The 19,747-nt window shown below is 35.4% G+C and overlaps 2 protein-coding genes across 3 annotated transcripts in view; one reads left to right on the top strand and one right to left on the bottom strand.

Annotated features, from left to right (window-relative positions):
- The window catches only part of LOC141756839 (cGMP-dependent protein kinase 1-like), a 38,871-nt gene extending 28,519 nt beyond the window's left edge, over positions 1-10,352 (bottom strand). The window contains exons 1-4 of one of the 2 annotated variants that reach the window (XM_074616738.1): positions 10,100-10,352; positions 8,989-9,230; positions 8,667-8,802; positions 8,526-8,592 (exon numbers count right to left, since the gene is read on the bottom strand). In XM_074616738.1, coding sequence (XP_074472839.1) covers positions 8,526-8,592; positions 8,667-8,802; positions 8,989-9,202 — 417 coding nt within the window. In that variant the 5' untranslated portion in view covers positions 9,203-9,230; positions 10,100-10,352. Of the gene's footprint in view, positions 1-8,525; positions 8,593-8,666; positions 8,803-8,988; positions 9,266-10,099 lie in introns of those variants that run through there. The other variant, XM_074616737.1, reaches the window with a different exon arrangement.
- Positions 10,353-12,976: 2,624 nt separating this feature from the next.
- On the top strand, positions 12,977-16,422 carry lage3 (L antigen family member 3). The gene is made up of 3 exons (XM_074616745.1): positions 12,977-13,120; positions 15,411-15,539; positions 15,619-16,422. Exons 1-3 carry the CDS (start codon positions 13,086-13,088, stop codon positions 15,731-15,733), a joined length of 279 nt encoding a protein of 92 aa, XP_074472846.1. The 5' UTR covers positions 12,977-13,085; the 3' UTR covers positions 15,734-16,422.
- The last annotated feature ends 3,325 nt before the right edge of the window (positions 16,423-19,747 follow it).

A 19,747-nucleotide genomic window follows, 5' to 3' on the forward strand; every position in this document is an offset into this window, starting at 1 on the left:
CTGCACACATTAAACACGTTAAATCACACATGATGAAGATGATCTGCACACATTAAACACGTTAAATCACACATGATGAAGATGATCTGCACACATTAAACACGTTAAATCACACATGATGGTGATGATCTGCACACATTAAACACGTTAAATCACACATGATGGAGATGATCTGCACACATTAAACATGTTAAATCACACATGATGGTGATGATCTGCACACATTAAACATGTTAAATCACACATGATGGTGATGATCTGCACACATTAAACACGTTAAATCACACATGATGGAGATGATCTGCACACATTAAACATGTTAAATCACACATGATGGTGATGATCTGCACACATTAAACATGTTAAATCACACATGATGGTGATGATCTGCACACATTAAACATGTTAAATCACACATGATGAAGATGATCTGCACACATTAAACATGTTAAATCACACATGATGGTGATGATCTGCACACATTAAACACGTTAAATCACACATGATGAAGATGATCTGCACACATTAAACATGTTAAATCACACATGATGGTGATGATCTGCACACATTAAACATGTTAAATCACACATGATGAAGATGATCTGCACACATTAAACACGTTAAATCACACATGATGAAGATGATCTGCACACATTAAACACGTTAAATCACACATGATGAAGATGATCTGCACACATTAAACATGTTTAATCACACATGATGGAGATGATCTGCACACATTAAACACGTTAAATCACACATGATGAAGATGATCTGCACACATTAAACATGTTAAATCACACTTGATGGTGATGATCTGCACACATTAAACATGTTAAATTACACATGATGAAGATGATCTGCACACATTAAACATGTTAAATCACACTTGATGGTGATGATCTGCACACATTAAACACGTTAAATCACACTTGATGGTGATGATCTGCACACATTAAACATGTTAAATCACACTTGATGAAGATGATCTGCACACATTAAACATGTTAAATCACACATGATGGTGATGATCTGCACACATTAAACATGTTAAATCACACATGATGGAGATGATCTGCACACATTAAACATGTTAAATCACACATGATGAAGATGATCTGCACACATTAAACATGTTAAATCACACATGATGAAGATGATCTGCACACATTAAACATGTTAAATCACACATGATGGAGATGATCTGCACACATTAAACATGTTAAATCACACATGATGGAGATGATCTGCACACATTAAACATGTTAAATCACACATGATGGAGATGATCTGCACACATTAAACATGTTAAATCACACTTGATGGTGATGATCTGCACACATTAAACATGTTAAATCACACATGATGAAGATGATCTGCACACATTAAACATGTTAAATCACACTTGATGGTGATGATCTGCACACATTAAACATGTTAAATCACACATGATGAAGATGATCTGCACACATTAAACACGTTAAATCACACATGATGGTGATGATCTGCACACATTAAACATGTTAAATCACACATGATGGTGATGATCTGCACACATTAAACATGTTAAATCACACATGATGAAGATGATCTGCACACATTAAACACGTTAAATCACACATGATGAAGATGATCTGCACACATTAAACACGTTAAATCACACATGATGAAGATGATCTGCACACATTAAACATGTTAAATCACACATGATGAAGATGATCTGCACACATTAAACACGTTAAATCACACATGATGAAGATGATCTGCACACATTAAACACGTTAAATCACACTTGATGGTGATGATCTGCACACATTAAACATGTTAAATCACACTTGATGAAGATGATCTGCACACATTAAACATGTTAAATCACACATGATGGAGATGATCTGCACACATTAAACATGTTAAATCACACTTGATGAAGATGATCTGCACACATTAAACATGTTAAATCACACTTGATGGTGATGATCTGCACACATTAAACATGTTAAATCACACATGATGAAGATGATCTGCACACATTAAACATGTTAAATCACACTTGATGGTGATGATCTGCACACATTAAACACGTTAAATCACACTTGATGGTGATGATCTGCACACATTAAACATGTTAAATCACACATGATGAAGATGATCTGCACACATTAAACATGTTAAATCACACTTGATGGTGATGATCTGCACACATTAAACATGTTAAATCACACATGATGAAGATGATCTGCACACATTAAACATGTTAAATCACACTTGATGGTGATGATCTGCACATATTAAACACGTTAAATCACACATGATGGAGATGATCTGCACACATTAAACACGTTAAATCACACATGATGAAGATGATCTGCACACATTAAACATGTTAAATCACACATGATGAAGATGATCTGCACACATTAAACACGTTAAATCACACATGATGGTGATGATCTGCACACATTAAACACGTTAAATCACACATGATGGAGATGATCTGCACACATTAAACACGTTAAATCACACATGATGGAGATGATCTGCACACATTAAACACGTTAAATCACACACATGATGGTGATGATCTGCACACATTAAACATGTTAAATCACACACATGATGGTGATGATCTGCACACATTAAACATGTTAAATCACACATGATGGAGATGATCTGCACACATTAAACACGTTAAATCACACACATGATGGAGATGATCTGCACACATTAAACATGTTAAATCACACATGATGGAGATGATCTGCACACATTAAACACGTTAAATCACACATGATGGTGATGATCTGCACACATTAAACATGTTAAATCACACATGATGGTGATGATCTGCACACATTAAACACGTTAAATCACACATGATGGTGATGATCTGCACACATTAAACATGTTAAATCACACATGATGGAGATGATCTGCACACATTAAACATGTTAAATCACACATGATGAAGATGATCTGCACACATTAAACACGTTAAATCACACATGATGAAGATGATCTGCACACATTAAACACGTTAAATCACACATGATGAAGATGATCTGCACACATTAAACACGTTAAATCACACATGATGAAGATGATCTGCACACATTAAACACGTTAAATCACACATGATGGTGATGATCTGCACACATTAAACACGTTAAATCACACATGATGGAGATGATCTGCACACATTAAACATGTTAAATCACACATGATGGTGATGATCTGCACACATTAAACATGTTAAATCACACATGATGGTGATGATCTGCACACATTAAACACGTTAAATCACACATGATGGAGATGATCTGCACACATTAAACATGTTAAATCACACATGATGGTGATGATCTGCACACATTAAACACGTTAAATCACACATGATGAAGATGATCTGCACACATTAAACATGTTAAATCACACATGATGGTGATGATCTGCACACATTAAACATGTTAAATCACACATGATGAAGATGATCTGCACACATTAAACATGTTAAATCACACATGATGAAGATGATCTGCACACATTAAACACGTTAAATCACACATGATGAAGATGATCTGCACACATTAAACACGTTAAATCACACATGATGAAGATGATCTGCACACATTAAACACGTTAAATCACACATGATGAAGATGATCTGCACACATTAAACATGTTAAATCACACATGATGGAGATGATCTGCACACATTAAACATGTTAAATCACACATGATGGAGATGATCTGCACACATTAAACATGTTAAATCACACTTGATGGTGATGATCTGCACACATTAAACACGTTAAATCACACTTGATGGTGATGATCTGCACACATTAAACACGTTAAATCACACATGATGAAGATGATCTGCACACATTAAACATGTTAAATCACACATGATGAAGATGATCTGCACACATTAAACATGTTAAATCACACTTGATGGTGATGATCTGCACACATTAAACACGTTAAATCACACATGATGAAGATGATCTGCACACATTAAACACGTTAAATCACACATGATGAAGATGATCTGCACACATTAAACACGTTAAATCACACATGATGAAGATGATCTGCACACATTAAACATGTTAAATCACACTTGATGGTGATGATCTGCACACATTAAACATGTTAAATCACACATGATGAAGATGATCTGCACACATTAAACATGTTAAATCACACTTGATGGTGATGATCTGCACACATTAAACACGTTAAATCACACTTGATGGTGATGATCTGCACACATTAAACATGTTAAATCACACATGATGAAGATGATCTGCACACATTAAACATGTTAAATCACACTTGATGGTGATGATCTGCACACATTAAACATGTTAAATCACACATGATGAAGATGATCTGCACACATTAAACATGTTAAATCACACTTGATGGTGATGATCTGCACACATTAAACACGTTAAATCACACATGATGGAGATGATCTGCACACATTAAACACGTTAAATCACACATGATGAAGATGATCTGCACACATTAAACACGTTAAATCACACATGATGGTGATGATCTGCACACATTAAACACGTTAAATCACACATGATGGTGATGATCTGCACACATTAAACATGTTAAATCACACATGATGGTGATGATCTGCACACATTAAACATGTTAAATCACACATGATGGAGATGATCTGCACACATTAAACACGTTAAATCACACATGATGGTGATGATCTGCACACATTAAACATGTTAAATCACACACATGATGGTGATGATCTGCACACATTAAACATGTTAAATCACACATGATGGAGATGATCTGCACACATTAAACACGTTAAATCACACACATGATGGAGATGATCTGCACACATTAAACATGTTAAATCACACATGATGGAGATGATCTGCACACATTAAACACGTTAAATCACACACATGATGGTGATGATCTGCACACATTAAACACGTTAAATCACACACATGATGGAGATGATCTGCACACATTAAACACGTTAAATCACACATGATGGTGATGATCTGCACACATTAAACACGTTAAATCACACATGATGGTGATGATCTGCACACATTAAACACGTTAAATCACACATGATGAAGATGATCTGCACACATTAAACACGTTAAATCACACATGATGAAGATGATCTGCACACATTAAACACGTTAAATCACACATGATGAAGATGATCTGCACACATTAAACATATTAAATCACACATGATGAAGATGATCTGCACACATTAAACATGTTAAATCACACATGATGAAGATGATCTGCACACATTAAACACGTTAAATCACACATGATGAAGATGATCTGCACACATTAAACACGTAAAATCACACATGATGAAGATGATCTGCCCACATTAAACACGTTAAATCACACATGATGGAGATGATCTGCCCACATTAAACACGTTAAATCACACATGATGAAGATGATCTGCACACATTAAACATGTTAAATCACACATGATGGTGATGATCTGCACACATTAAACATGTTAAATCACACATGATGGAGATGATCTGCCCACATTAAACACGTTAAATCACACATGATGGAGATGATCTGCCCACATTAAACACGTTAAATCACACATGATGAAGATGATCTGCACACATTAAACATGTTAAATCACACATGATGGTGATGATCTGCACACATTAAACATGTTAAATCACACATGATGAAGATGATCTGCACACATTAAACATGTTAAATCACACATGATGGAGATGATCTGCACACATTAAACACGTTAAATCACACATGATGGTGATGATCTGCACACATTAAACACGTTAAATCACACATGATGGTGATGATCTGCACACATTAAACACGTTAAATCACACATGATGGAGATGATCTGCACACATTAAACATGTTAAATCACACTTGATGGTGATGATCTGCACACATTAAACATGTTAAATCACACATGATGAAGATGATCTGCACACATTAAACATGTTAAATCACACATGATGGTGATGATCTGCACACATTAAACACGTTAAATCACACATGATGGTGATGATCTGCACACATTAAACACGTTAAATCACACATGATGGTGATGATCTGCACACATTAAACATGTTAAATCACACTTGATGGTGATGATCTGCACACATTAAACATGTTAAATCACACATGATGAAGATGATCTGCACACATTAAACATGTTAAATCACACATGATGGTGATGATCTGCACACATTAAACATGTTAAATCACACATGATGGAGATGATCTGCACACATTAAACACGTTAAATCACACATGATGGAGATGATCTGCACACATTAAACACGTTAAATCACACATGATGAAGATGATCTGCACACATTAAACACGTTAAATCACACATGATGGTGATGATCTGCACACATTAAACATGTTAAATCACACATGATGGAGATGATCTGCACACATTAAACACGTTAAATCACACATGATGGAGATGATCTGCACACATTAAACACGTTAAATCACACACATGATGAAGATGATCTGCACACATTAAACACGTTAAATCACACATGATGGTGATGATCTGCACACATTAAACACGTTAAATCACACACATGATGAAGATGATCTGCACACATTAAACACGTTAAATCACACATGATGAAGATGATCTGCACACATTAAACATGTTAAATCACACATGATGGTGATGATCTGCACACATTAAACACGTTAAATCACACATGATGAAGATGATCTGCACACATTAAACACGTTAAATCACACATGATGAAGATGATCTGCACACATTAAACACGTTAAATCACACTTGATGGTGATGATCTGCACACATTAAACATGTTAAATCACACATGATGGTGATGATCTGCACACATTAAACACGTTAAATCACACATGATGAAGATGATCTGCACACATTAAACATGTTAAATCACACATGATGGTGATGATCTGCACACATTAAACATGTTAAATCACACATGATGAAGATGATCTGCACACATTAAACACGTTAAATCACACATGATGGTGATGATCTGCACACATTAAACACGTTAAATCACACTTGATGGTGATGATCTGCACACATTAAACACGTTAAATCACACATGATGGAGATGATCTGCACACATTAAACACGTTAAATCACACATGATGAAGATGATCTGCACACATTAAACATGTTAAATCACACATGATGGAGATGATCTGCACACATTAAACACGTTAAATCACACATGATGGTGATGATCTGCACACATTAAACACGTTAAATCACACTTGATGGTGATGATCTGCACACATTAAACACGTTAAATCACACATGATGGAGATGATCTGCACACATTAAACACGTTAAATCACACATGATGAAGATGATCTGCACACATTAAACATGTTAAATCACACATGATGGAGATGATCTGCACACATTAAACACGTTAAATCACACATGATGGTGATGATCTGCACACATTAAACACGTTAAATCACACATGATGGAGATGATCTGCACACATTAAACACGTTAAATCACACATGATGGTGATGATCTGCACACATTAAACACGTTAAATCACACATGATGGTGATGATCTGCACACATTAAACATGTTAAATCACACATGATGAAGATGATCTGCACACATTAAACATGTTAAATCACACATGATGGAGATGATCTGCACACATTAAACACGTTAAATCACACATGATGGTGATGATCTGCACACATTAAACATGTTAAATCACACATGATGGTGATGATCTGCACACATTAAACACGTTAAATCACACATGATGGTGATGATCTGCACACATTAAACATGTTAAATCACACATGATGGTGATGATCTGCACACATTAAACATGTTAAATCACACATGATGGAGATGATCTGCACACATTAAACATGTTAAATCACACATGATGAAGATGATCTGCACACATTAAACACGTTAAATCACACATGATGAAGATGATCTGCACACATTAAACACGTTAAATCACACATGATGAAGATGATCTGCACACATTAAACACGTTAAATCACACATGATGGAGATGATCTGCACACATTAAACACGTTAAATCACACACATGATGGTGATGATCTGCACACATTAAACATGTTAAATCACACATGATGGTGATGATCTGCACACATTAAACACGTTAAATCACACATGATGGTGATGATCTGCACACATTAAACATGTTAAATCACACATGATGAAGATGATCTGCACACATTAAACATGTTAAATCACACATGATGAAGATGATCTGCACACATTAAACACGTTAAATCACACATGATGAAGATGATCTGCACACATTAAACACGTTAAATCACACACATGATGGAGATGATCTGCACACATTAAACACGTTAAATCACACACATGATGGTGATGATCTGCACACATTAAACACGTTAAATCACACACATGATGAAGGATGATGGTCCATTAAAGAGCAGCTGTGGTTACCTGCCCGTGTTCCAGATGTTTCATGAAGTCATTGTCCATTAGAGCCCTCTGGATCAGCTCACTGGACCTACAAATACACAATAAGGTCAGTCCAGGTGTGTGTTAGTGTGTGTTAGTGTGTGTGTGGTTTCCTGTGCTCACTCTTTGGTTTTGCAGTAGCTCTTGAGCGTGACCCCGGTCAGCTGTGAGGGGTCCAGCGCTGTGGGCTCTGCAGAGATGGCCTGTCTCTTAGTGCGCTGAGGCTCATCAGGTGCTGCTGCCATCTGAACCGCTGCTCCTTTATATTATATAGACATATTTATAGAGACACAAACAAAGAGAACATATTCAAACTGGCGTCACATCCAAACAAACCAAGATGGTGACGGCCAAAAACCAAGATGGCGACCGCGAAAAACCAAGATGGTGACGGCCAAAAACCAAGACGGCAATAAGTCCACCTTTAACTGGCAGGTTGACCCACCTGTGTTTGCGGTCTCGGCGGCGTTGGTGGCGTGCTGCGAGGCGTTGCGGTGGCGGTCCAGCTCTACCTGCAGCTGTCGGATCAGGTCGTCCTTGGTGTCCAGCTCCAGCTCCAGCTCATCGATGAGGGAGTCTCTCTGCCGGAGCTCCTCGATCTTCAGCTGCAGCGCCAGCTGGAGGTCCCGCAGGGTGCCGCCGCTCTTAGACGATGCCATCTACTGATACTACGGGTACCGTAGTATACTGCACAGCAGGGAGAGTACACACTGGTTACTACTGTAGGCAGTGATGAGCACATTTACTCAAGTACTCTACATAATTGGGGTATTTAAGTGTTTGTAGTGAAGGAGGTTAAATAACGCTCCAAACTTGCGCTAAATTTTGGCGAGGAAAAACTGTCATGTCCATTTTCAAAGGGGTCCCTTGACCTCTGACCTCCAGATCAGTGAATGTAAATGTGTTCTGTTGGGCTGCAGTTTGCCATGTTATGATTGGAGCATATTGTTTTATGCTAAATGCAGTACCTGTGAGGGTTTCTGGATCAATATCTGTCATTGATTTGTGTTGTTAATTGATTTACAATAATAAATATATATACATTTACATAAAGCAGCATATTTGTCCACTCCCATGTTGATAAGAGGATTAAATACTTGATAAATCTCCCTTTAAGGTTCATTTAGAACAGATCAAACATTGTGTGATTAATTTGCGATTAATCTACGAGGATAAACTGCGAGTGAAAACATAATTTTATTCAGATAAAATACTTGTATAAGTTCCTCTCAGTCACAAAGTTGTTCCTTTGTCAAAGTATTTAATAAATTCCCCGTAATATATATATATATATAATATATAGTTAATATTTACTGTGTAGTTTTCAGTGTATCTGAAGCTTCATCAGCTTTATAAACATCCACCTGGTTACACTTCTGTCTTTATGTGTGTTTACTGTGTTGTTGTTGTTGTTGTTGTTGTTGTTGTTGTTGTTGTTGTTGTTGTACAGCAGGTTGTGTTTTGTGTGTTATTGATTGTATATTTAGTTGTTTAATCAGCTGGTTGATGTTTCATCCTGAGCCAGTGAATGAGTGAATGTTGGATCTTGTACTCACTTCTTCTTCAGGGTGAAGTTGGATCGTCCAGTCGAGTCGCTCCTCGGTGCTTTCCGCTTCTAATCGGCCTCACTGATCAATAACTTAATCAATAATCAGAGCTATCGATGAATCAACACGTAGAGGTGAAGTCAGGATACAAACATCATCAGCAGCAGCAGCAGCAGCAGCGAGGAAGAGTCGGAGGACTGATCTTCTTCAGAGGATGAAGCGACGCGCACTGACGCGCACAGCTGAGTTTGACAGCACTACTACAAAATAAAAGTCCCACCACGGATTTATTTTGAAAGTCTGGAAACTGTGTTTGAAATATACAGAAAACTTCACTACTTTTATTTTAATAAACTATTTACAACATCCAGAAATAATATCCTGAAAATAACAACGATTATCTTTAGATTGCAAAAAACTAATATTTCAATATATAATATATATATATATATACATATACATATAATATATATAATACATATACAGTATATGTATATATATATAATATATATAATACATATACAGTATATGTATATATATATAATATATGTAATACATATACAGTATATGTATATATATATAATATATATAATACATATACAGTATATGTATATACATATAATATATATAATACATATACAGTATATGTATATATATGTGTATATATATAATACATATACAGTATATGTATATATATGTATATATGTATATGTATATATATATATAAACATATGTATATGTATTATATATTGAAACATTAGTTTTTTGCAATATAAAGATAATCGTTATTTTCAGGATATTATTTCTGGAAACATGTTGTAAATATACATTATATACATATGTATATGATGTATTATATAATATATGTATTATTGGATTATATACATATGTATAGATATATATTATATATTGAGATATTAGTGTTTTGCAATATAAAGATAATGTATATTATAATAATTAAAGATGCAGCTGGTAAAGATGGAGCTGATTTTAATTATTTTCTGGATATTTTACGATTTGTTTGTGTGATGATTTATTAACATGTTTCTGACATTTTACTTATATTTTGGGTATATTTTACTGATATTATTTTGGATCTTTTGCTGGTATTATTTGGGATAATTTAATTATATTATTTTGGATATTTTGTCGATATAATTTTGGATATTTTGACGTGACGTGACAATCATCATACGACAACAAAACCATTGGATAGTAAGTATAATAAATATTACAAATTACAAATATTAGTTTTGTGCAACATAAAGATAATGAATATAATAATAATTAAAGCTATAGACCTGTTAATATAAAGTTACTGCTCTGAACAAGAGGAGAAGTAAAAAAAAAAGATTGGAAAGATTCAGAGGTGGAAGAAATACTCACATCTTGTACTTCAGTAAAAGTAACAATACTACAGTAGAAATATTCTGATATAAGTAAAAGTACCGCATTCAAAATTTTACTTCAGTAAAAGTACAAAAGTATTAGCAAGTACCAAAAATACAATTGTTCAGAATAATCTATATTATATTATTGTATTATAATTATGGATGCATTAATGTGTTCATCTCTTTAAAGTTACAGCTGGTAATGATGGAGCTCATTCTAATTATTTTGGGAATATTTTATGAATTTTTGTCTGATCATTTATTAATATTTTCTGATATTTTACTAAAGCTTGGGATCTTTTACTGATGCTATTTGGGATATTTTAAGGATATTATTTTGGATATTTGAAAAATTTATGTCTCATATTTACTAATATTTTCTGATATTTCAAACATATTTTTGGTATATTTTACTAATGTTTTTAATGATATTATTTTGCTGATATTGTTTTGGATATTTTACAAATTCATGTCTAATATTTATTAATATTTTTACTATTACTTTTGGGATATTTTACTAATGTTTTTGGATATTTTAACAATATTCTTTGACATATAACTGATGTTAATTGGGATATTTTACTGGTATTATTTTGGATATTTAAAAAATTTTTGTCTCGATACTTTACTAATATTGTTTTGCTATTTTACTAATATTTTTGGGATATTTTATCACTTTAATGTTGTAGCTGGTAAAGATGAAGCTAATTTCAATTATTTTATATACTGCTGATCAATACAGTTACATTTTAATCTAATATTACAACATCATTTATTAGTTTATTGCATTTTCTATTATTAATCTGCAAAGTAACTAAAGTTATCAAATAAATGTAGTGGAGTAAAAAGTACAATATTTCCCTCTGAGATGTAGTAGAGCAGAAGTACAAAGTAAAAGAAAATGGAAATACTCAAGAAATACATGTACCTTAAACTTGTCTTCAGTCCTACAGTACTTTCCACCACTTTGATGATAATATTAATATTTTTACTTGTAACGGAGTTAAAGTAATTTTACTAAAGTAAAAATGTCTGAACATGTTTTCCACCACTGATCTTATAATAAATTATATTTCATAATAAAAGACTATATCCAAAATACTTAAAGTGCCTTTATGGTTGTTTATATAATATTTTTCTAATATTATTCTGTGTTATTTAATATTTATTGGTGTATTTTTTTCCTCCAGCAGTGACAGGTGTTTTATTGAGAGACAGGTGTTTTATAGTGAGACAGGTGTTTTATAGTGAGACAGGTGTTTTATTGAGAGACAGGTGTTTTATAGTGAGACAGGTGTTTTATAGTGAGACAGGTGTTTTATTGAGAGACAGGTGTTTTATTGTGAGACAGGTGTTTTATTGAGAGACAGGTGTTTTATTGAGAGACAGGTGTTTTATTGAGAGACAGGTGTTTTATTGTGAGACAGGTGTTTTATTGTGAGACAGGTGTTTTATTGAGAGACAGGTGTTTTACTGTGAGACAGGTGTAGTACCGCCCTCCGCCGCTCGGGGCAGCAGCGCGCCATCACTGTTGTGAAGTTTCGACCCGGAAGTGCTTCTTCTTCTTCACCGGAAGCTTGATTTACTTCAACACAACAAACAAGATGGCGAAAGACGGAGTCAGAAACAAACTGCAGTTGTATCCTTTAATATCAGAATCACATGCGCTCCGGGTCTCCACCTCCTGCTTCTGTTCGCGTTATTAAGTCATCTTCTGACAGTTATTAATGAGAAACGCTAATAATGAACGTTAGTTTGACTGTAACTCTCCTCTCCTCTCCTCTCTCCTCTCCTCTCCTCTCCTCCTTTCCTTTCCTTTCCTTTCCTCTCCTCTCCTCTCCTCTCCTCTCCTCTCCTCTCCTCTCCTCTCCTCTCCTCTCCTCTCCTCTCCTCTCCTCCTTTCCTTTCCTTTCCTTTCCTTTCCTCTCCTCTCCTCTCCTCTCCTCTCCTCTCCTCTCCTCTCCTCTCCTCTCCTCTCCTCCTTTCCTCTCCTCTCTCCTCTCCTCTCCTCTCCTCTCCTCTCCTCCTCTCCTCTCCTCTCCTTTCCTTTTCTTTCCTTTCCTCTCCTCTCCTCTCCTCTCCTCTCCTCTCCTTCCCTTTCCTCTCCTCTCCTCTCCTCCTTCCCTTTCCTCTCCTCTCCTCTTGTCTCCTCTCCTCTCCTCTCTCCTCTCCTCTCCTCTCCTCCTTTCCTTTCCTTTCCTCTCCTCTCCTTTCCTCTCCTCTCCTCTCCTCTCCTCTCCTCCTCTCCTCTCGTCTCCTTTCCTTTCCTCTCCTCTCCTCTCCTTTCCTCTCCTCTCCTCTCCTCTCCTCTCCTCTCCTCTTCTCTCCTCTCCTCTTCTCTCCTCTTATCTCTTCTCCTCTTGTCTCCTCTCCTCTTGTCTCCTCTCCTCTTGCCTCCTCTTGTCTCCTATCCTCTCCTCTTATCTCCTCTCCTCTTGTCTCCTCTTGTCTTCTCTCCTCTTGTCTCCTCTTGTCTCCTCTCCTCTTATCTCCTCTCCTCTTGTCTCCCCTCCTCTTAACTCCCCTCCTCTTGTCTCCCCTCCTCTTGTCTCCCCTCCTCTTGTCTCCTCTCCTCTTGTCTCCTCTTGTCTCCTCTCCTCTTGTCTCCTCTCCTCTGGTCTCCTCTCCTCTTAACTCCTCTCCTCTTGTCTCCTCTCCTCTTGTCTTCTCTCCTCTTGTCTCCTCTCCTCTTGTCTCCTCTCTCCTCTTGTCTCCTCTCCTCTTGTCTTCTCTCCTCTTGTCTCCTCTCCTCTTAACTCCCCTCCTCTTGTCTCCTCTCCTCTTGTCTCCTCTCCTCTTGTCTTCTCTCCTCTTGTCTCCTCTCCTCTTGTCTCCTCTCTCCTCTTGTCTCCTCTCCTCTTGTCTTCTCTCCTCTTGTCTCCTCTCCTCTTGTCTCCTCTCCTCTTAACTCCCCTCCTCTTGTCTCCTCTCCTCTTGTCTCCTCTCCTCTTGTCTTCTCTCCTCTTGTCTTCTCTCCTCTTGTCTCCTCTCCTCTTGTCTCCTCTCCTCTTGTCTCCTCTCCTCTTGTCTTCTCTCCTCTTGTCTCCTCTCCTCTTGTCTCCTCTCCTCTTGTCTCCTCTCCTCTTGTCTCCTCTCCTCTTGTCTCCTCTCCTCTTAACTCCCCTCCTCTTGTCTCCTCTCCTCTTGTCTCCTCTCCTCTTGTCTCCTCTCCTCTTGTCTCCTCTCCTCTTGTCTCTTCTCTCCATTATTCAGATTTTTCTGATATTATTTTGGATATTTTACTGGTGTTTTTGGGGATATATTACTAATGTTGTTTTTTGGGATATTTTAATGTTGCAGTTATTTTTGGTTATTTTACAAATTTTTGTCTGATTTATAAATATTTTACTAATATTTTGGGGGATATTTTGCTGATATTATTTTGGATATTTTACTGGTATTTTGGATATTCATAAAAATATTTTTTTGAGATATTCTAATCTTTGGATATTTATTAATTTTTTTCTGCTTTATTACTAATACTTTTTGGATATTTTACTAATATGTTTATGGTAATTCATTCATCACTTGGTGGAGCTCATTTTAATTACTTTGTATACTCATGGTTAATTTACCCCAGAGATCAATAAGGTTTCATCTTAATCTAATATTACAACATAATTGATTAGTCGTTATATTTTGTATTATTAATCTGCAAAGTAACTAAAGTTGTCAGATAAATGTGGTGGAGTAAAAAGTACAATATTTCCCTCTGAGGTGTTGTGGAGTAGGAGTAGAAAGTAGAAGAAGATGGAAATACTAATACTTCAAAATGTACTTCAGTCCATAACTTGAGTAAATGTACTTAGTGACAGCAGAGAAGATGAGCTGCTGTAGGTATGTCAGTATTATGTCTGTGTTTGGGTCGGGGTTGAGACTCTGGTCCTGAAGTCAGTGAGCTCCTCTGGTCTTCCTTAACCCTCCTGCAGCTCTCTGGAGGTTCCCTTCCCGTCGTCTGGAGAGGCCGCCATCGCTCTGCGCTCTCTGTCGCCGGACCGCGAGCCGAGGAAGGGCGGCATCAGCAAAGAGCTCACGGTGACCGGCAGCACGCTGTCTGTGTGAGGAAAACACCGTCACGCCTCCTCAGCCTTTATCTGACAACACAACACTGTTTAACTTCTTCTTCATGTGTTTCAGGAGGTGGAGCGCAGACGAAGCTCGAATCCTCAGAGTGTCTGTGAACTCGTTTCTGGATCACCTGTCGCTAGTTCTGGAGACCATGGAGATGTTCGGTCCGCCTGTTTCCCAGTGAAGCCTGATGATTCAGGACTGTCTTCATCCTCTCATCTTCATCCTCTCATCCTCATCCTCTCATCCTCCGCTGGAGGCTTCAGTCTTTAGACACGACTCAAGAAAAACACTGAGACTGTGAGGACTGAAAAGGGAAGTTTGAGCAGCAAAACTTTTGACATTTTGAGATTTCTGCAAGAATTGCATGTCTCCTATGGGGACTAACATCATCACGCATGAATCCAGTTGGGCTCATTGGATCCACAAGAGACTCAGCTTTACTGTGAGACCCAATTTATGTAATTCAGAGACTGTTTAGGGACCCCAGGATGCAGAAATATTCAGATACAACATTTTAAAATAGGAGACAATAACACATTTATACTGCATGTGATGATCATAAAGTGGGCATGTCTGTAAAGGGGAGACTCGTGGGTACCCATAGAACCCATTTACATTCACTGATCTGGAGGTCAAAGGTCAAGGGACCCCTTTGAACATGGACATGACAGTTTTTCCTTGACAAAATGTAAAAACCCCGCTGTAACGCTGAATTCATGTTCCTCTCAGGATGAGTTGTAATAATCATGACATTCCCATTGTCAGACCAGCAGGGGGCGCTGGAGGATTAATAAAGTCTTTGGTTTTTCTCCTGATTTTGTTTCAGAGCAAAAATAAATATGGAATAAAAACATCTAATTTCTTTGTTAACGTAGTCTCACCTCTCTTTCAGCTCTGTGGTTAAATCAGTGTAGTTGTCCGTCCTCATCATTAACTGTGTGGGGTAAACACATTTCTCTAACTGACATACAATATACTATAAATATTATTATATAATAATTATAATTATTGATGCATTAATGTGTTCATAACTTTAAAGTTGCAGCTGGTAAAAGTAATTTGTGATATTTTACAAATTTATTATTTTACTAATGTTTTACTTTTTTGTCTGATCATTTTTTAATATTTTTCTGCTATTTCACTAACATTTTTGGGGATATTTTTATAATGTTTTTCTGCTTATTTACTAATATGCTTGGAATATTTTACCAATATGTCTTTCAGGCATTTTACTAATATCCTTTAGGGATATTTTACTGATATTTTGGATATTTTACAAATTTTTGTATGATACTGCTAATATTTTTCTGCTATTTCACTAACATTTTGGGGATATTCCACTATTTTATTTGATATTTAACAATTTTTTTTGGGATAATTTACAAACATTTTTCTGCTATTTAACTACTATTTTGTTTTGGATATTTTACTAATACTTTTGGGATATTTTAATAATTTTATTTTTTTGGGGATATTTTACTTATATTTTGGGGATATTTTACTATTTTTTTTATATTTTACTAAGGTTTTCTTTATACTTTACTAATATTTTTAAGTAATAATATCTGTTATTTTACTAATACGTTTGGGGATATTTCACTATTCTTTTTGGATATTTTACTAATATTTTTAGGGATATTTTACAATTTTCGGGGTGATATTTTACTATTATTTTTAAGATTCATATTTTTTCATTTAAGTATAATAAGTAAGTAAATACCCTGCACAAAAAAACAGATCCCCTTTGAAATCTCACCAACTTCCTCCAGTAGAACCGACAGCGACAGTGGCGGAGATTAACGTAACAAAAGGTGAATAAAGTGGAGATATTTGACTATTTTTTGTAAATTTTATTATTTTTTTGGGGGGGGGGGGGGGGGGAGATATTTAGTACTGTTTTTACTAATATTTTTTTTCTATTTTACTAAGAATTTATTTTTTAATTTACTTATATTTTTGGGATAATTTCCTAATATTTTCTGCTATTTAACTATGATGTGTCGGGGATATTTTTGTATTTTTTTCGATATTTTACAAATATCTTTCTGCTATTTTGCAAATATTTTGGAGATATTTAACTTTTGTTTGTATATTTTTCCTTTAATATTTTACTAATATTTTTCTGCTATTTAACTAAAATTTTCTTTAATATTTTACTATTTTTTGGATATTTTACTAATATTTGTTTTGCATACTTTAGACCCCGCAGCGAGGAAGCTCTGTGACTCTAATCAAACGCACCCACGATGATGCCCAACACAGGTGCATGCTGGGTGTGGTTCTGCTAAAATCAGATGGTCCTGGTGGAGACTTCTGGTGACTTCTGCTTCTCTGAGGAACTTCTACCTCCAGTGAGGACTCTCTGCTGTCTGTGGACCGGTTCTACTGGGACTAGAGAACCTGGAGCAGCTTGTTGAGAACTTGGAAGTGCACGTGGCTGACAATCAGACAGGTGAGTCCAACACCAACCCACTGCTGGTGCTGAGTGTACTGAATGTTTTTTTGGGGGGGATATTTAGTACTGTTTTTTGGGGATATTTTCCTAATTTCTTTTGCTATTTTGCTAATATTTTGGAGATTTTTAACTATTTGTGGGATATTTGTTTCTTTAATATTTTACTAATATTTTGGAAGTTTTTTTTACTAATGTTTTTCTGCTATTTAACACATTATTTTGGGGATATTTGACTATTTCTTGTATATGTTATTTTTTGGGGGGGATATTTTCTTAATATTTTTTGCTATTTTACTAATATTTTTGGGGATATTTTACTAAGAATAATTTTTTTTTATTTACTTATATTTTGGGGATAATTTGCTAATATTTTTCTGCTATTTAACTATCATGTTTCGGGGATATTTTAATATTAAAAACAGTGAAAAAAGTCTGAAAAATGTAAAAAAAAAAAAAAAATTGAAAAATGTAAAAAAAAAAGTTTGAAAAATGTCCGAAAGAAAGTCTGAAAAATGTCCAAAAACAGTCTGAAAAATGTCCAAAAAAAAGTTTGAAAAATGTCCGAAAAAAAAGTCTGAGAAAAAGTCCGAAAAATGTCCAAAAAAAAGTTCTAAAAATGTCTGAAAAAAAGTCTGAAAAATGTCCAAAAAAAAGTTCTAAAAATATTTTTTAAAAAAAGTCTGAAAATGTAAAAAAAAAATGTTTGAAAAATGTCCAAAAAAAGTCTGAAAAATGTCCAAGTGTCCAAAAAAAGTTCTAAAAATGTAAAAAAAAAAAAGTCTGAAAATGTAAAAAAAGAAAATTTGAAAAATGTCCAAAAAAAAAGTCTGACAAAAGTCTTAAAAATGTCCAAAAATAAATCTGAAAAATGTCCAAAAAAAAGTTCTTAAAATGTCCGAAAAAAAGTCTGAAAATGTCCAAAAAAGTTCTAAAAATGTAAAGAAAATCTGAAAAATGTCCGAAAAAAAAGTCTGAAAAATGTAAAAAGAAAAAGTTTGAAAAATGTCCGAAAAAAAATCTGAAAAATGCCCAAAAAAAGTTCTAAAAATGTAAAAAAAATGTGAAAAAAAGTTTGAAAAATGTCCAAAACAAAAGTTTGAAAAATGTCCGAAAAAAAAGTCTGAAAAAAGTTCTAAAAATATATTTAAAAAAAAGTCTGAAAAATGTCCAAAAAGAGTCTGAAAAATGTCCAAAAAGAGTCTGAAAAATGTCCAAAAAAAGTCTGAAAAATGTCCCGTTTGAATACTTTAAACTTTAAAAGTTAAACCTCAAACTTGGTTTGATGCCGGCGCCTGTTTAACAGACTGACTGAGCAGATGGTGAGGAGTTAACATGCCGGTCTCTGCAGGAGGCAGCAGCTGCTGGGAGGAAACTTTGAATTGTTTTTGTGTGAACTTTCATAGTTGGTTTTTTAACTTTAAAACTTCACCTGTTTTGTACAAACTGCAGTGACTCCAGAACGCTAATAAACAGGTTTAGACATGAATGAATACGTGAAACAGACGTGAGATCAGTGTGTTCTCCAGCTGTCTTTGGGCTTAACTCAAGTTTTCTGGTATCATGATGCTGGCTTACTTTTAACCGGGTTAAATCACCATGGTGACAGATGCTGCACCGTAGGGGTGGGAAAAAATCAGTTCACCTTTTTGAAATAGATTCCTTAATGCCAGAATCGATATATTTGCTTCTAGGGATGCACCGATACCCGATACCGATACCAGTATCGGGCCCGATACGCTG

The sequence above is a fragment of the Sebastes fasciatus genome, chromosome 19, assembly GCF_043250625.1.
Source record: "Sebastes fasciatus isolate fSebFas1 chromosome 19, fSebFas1.pri, whole genome shotgun sequence".
In the NCBI taxonomy this organism is placed as follows: domain Eukaryota; kingdom Metazoa; phylum Chordata; class Actinopteri; order Perciformes; family Sebastidae; genus Sebastes; species Sebastes fasciatus.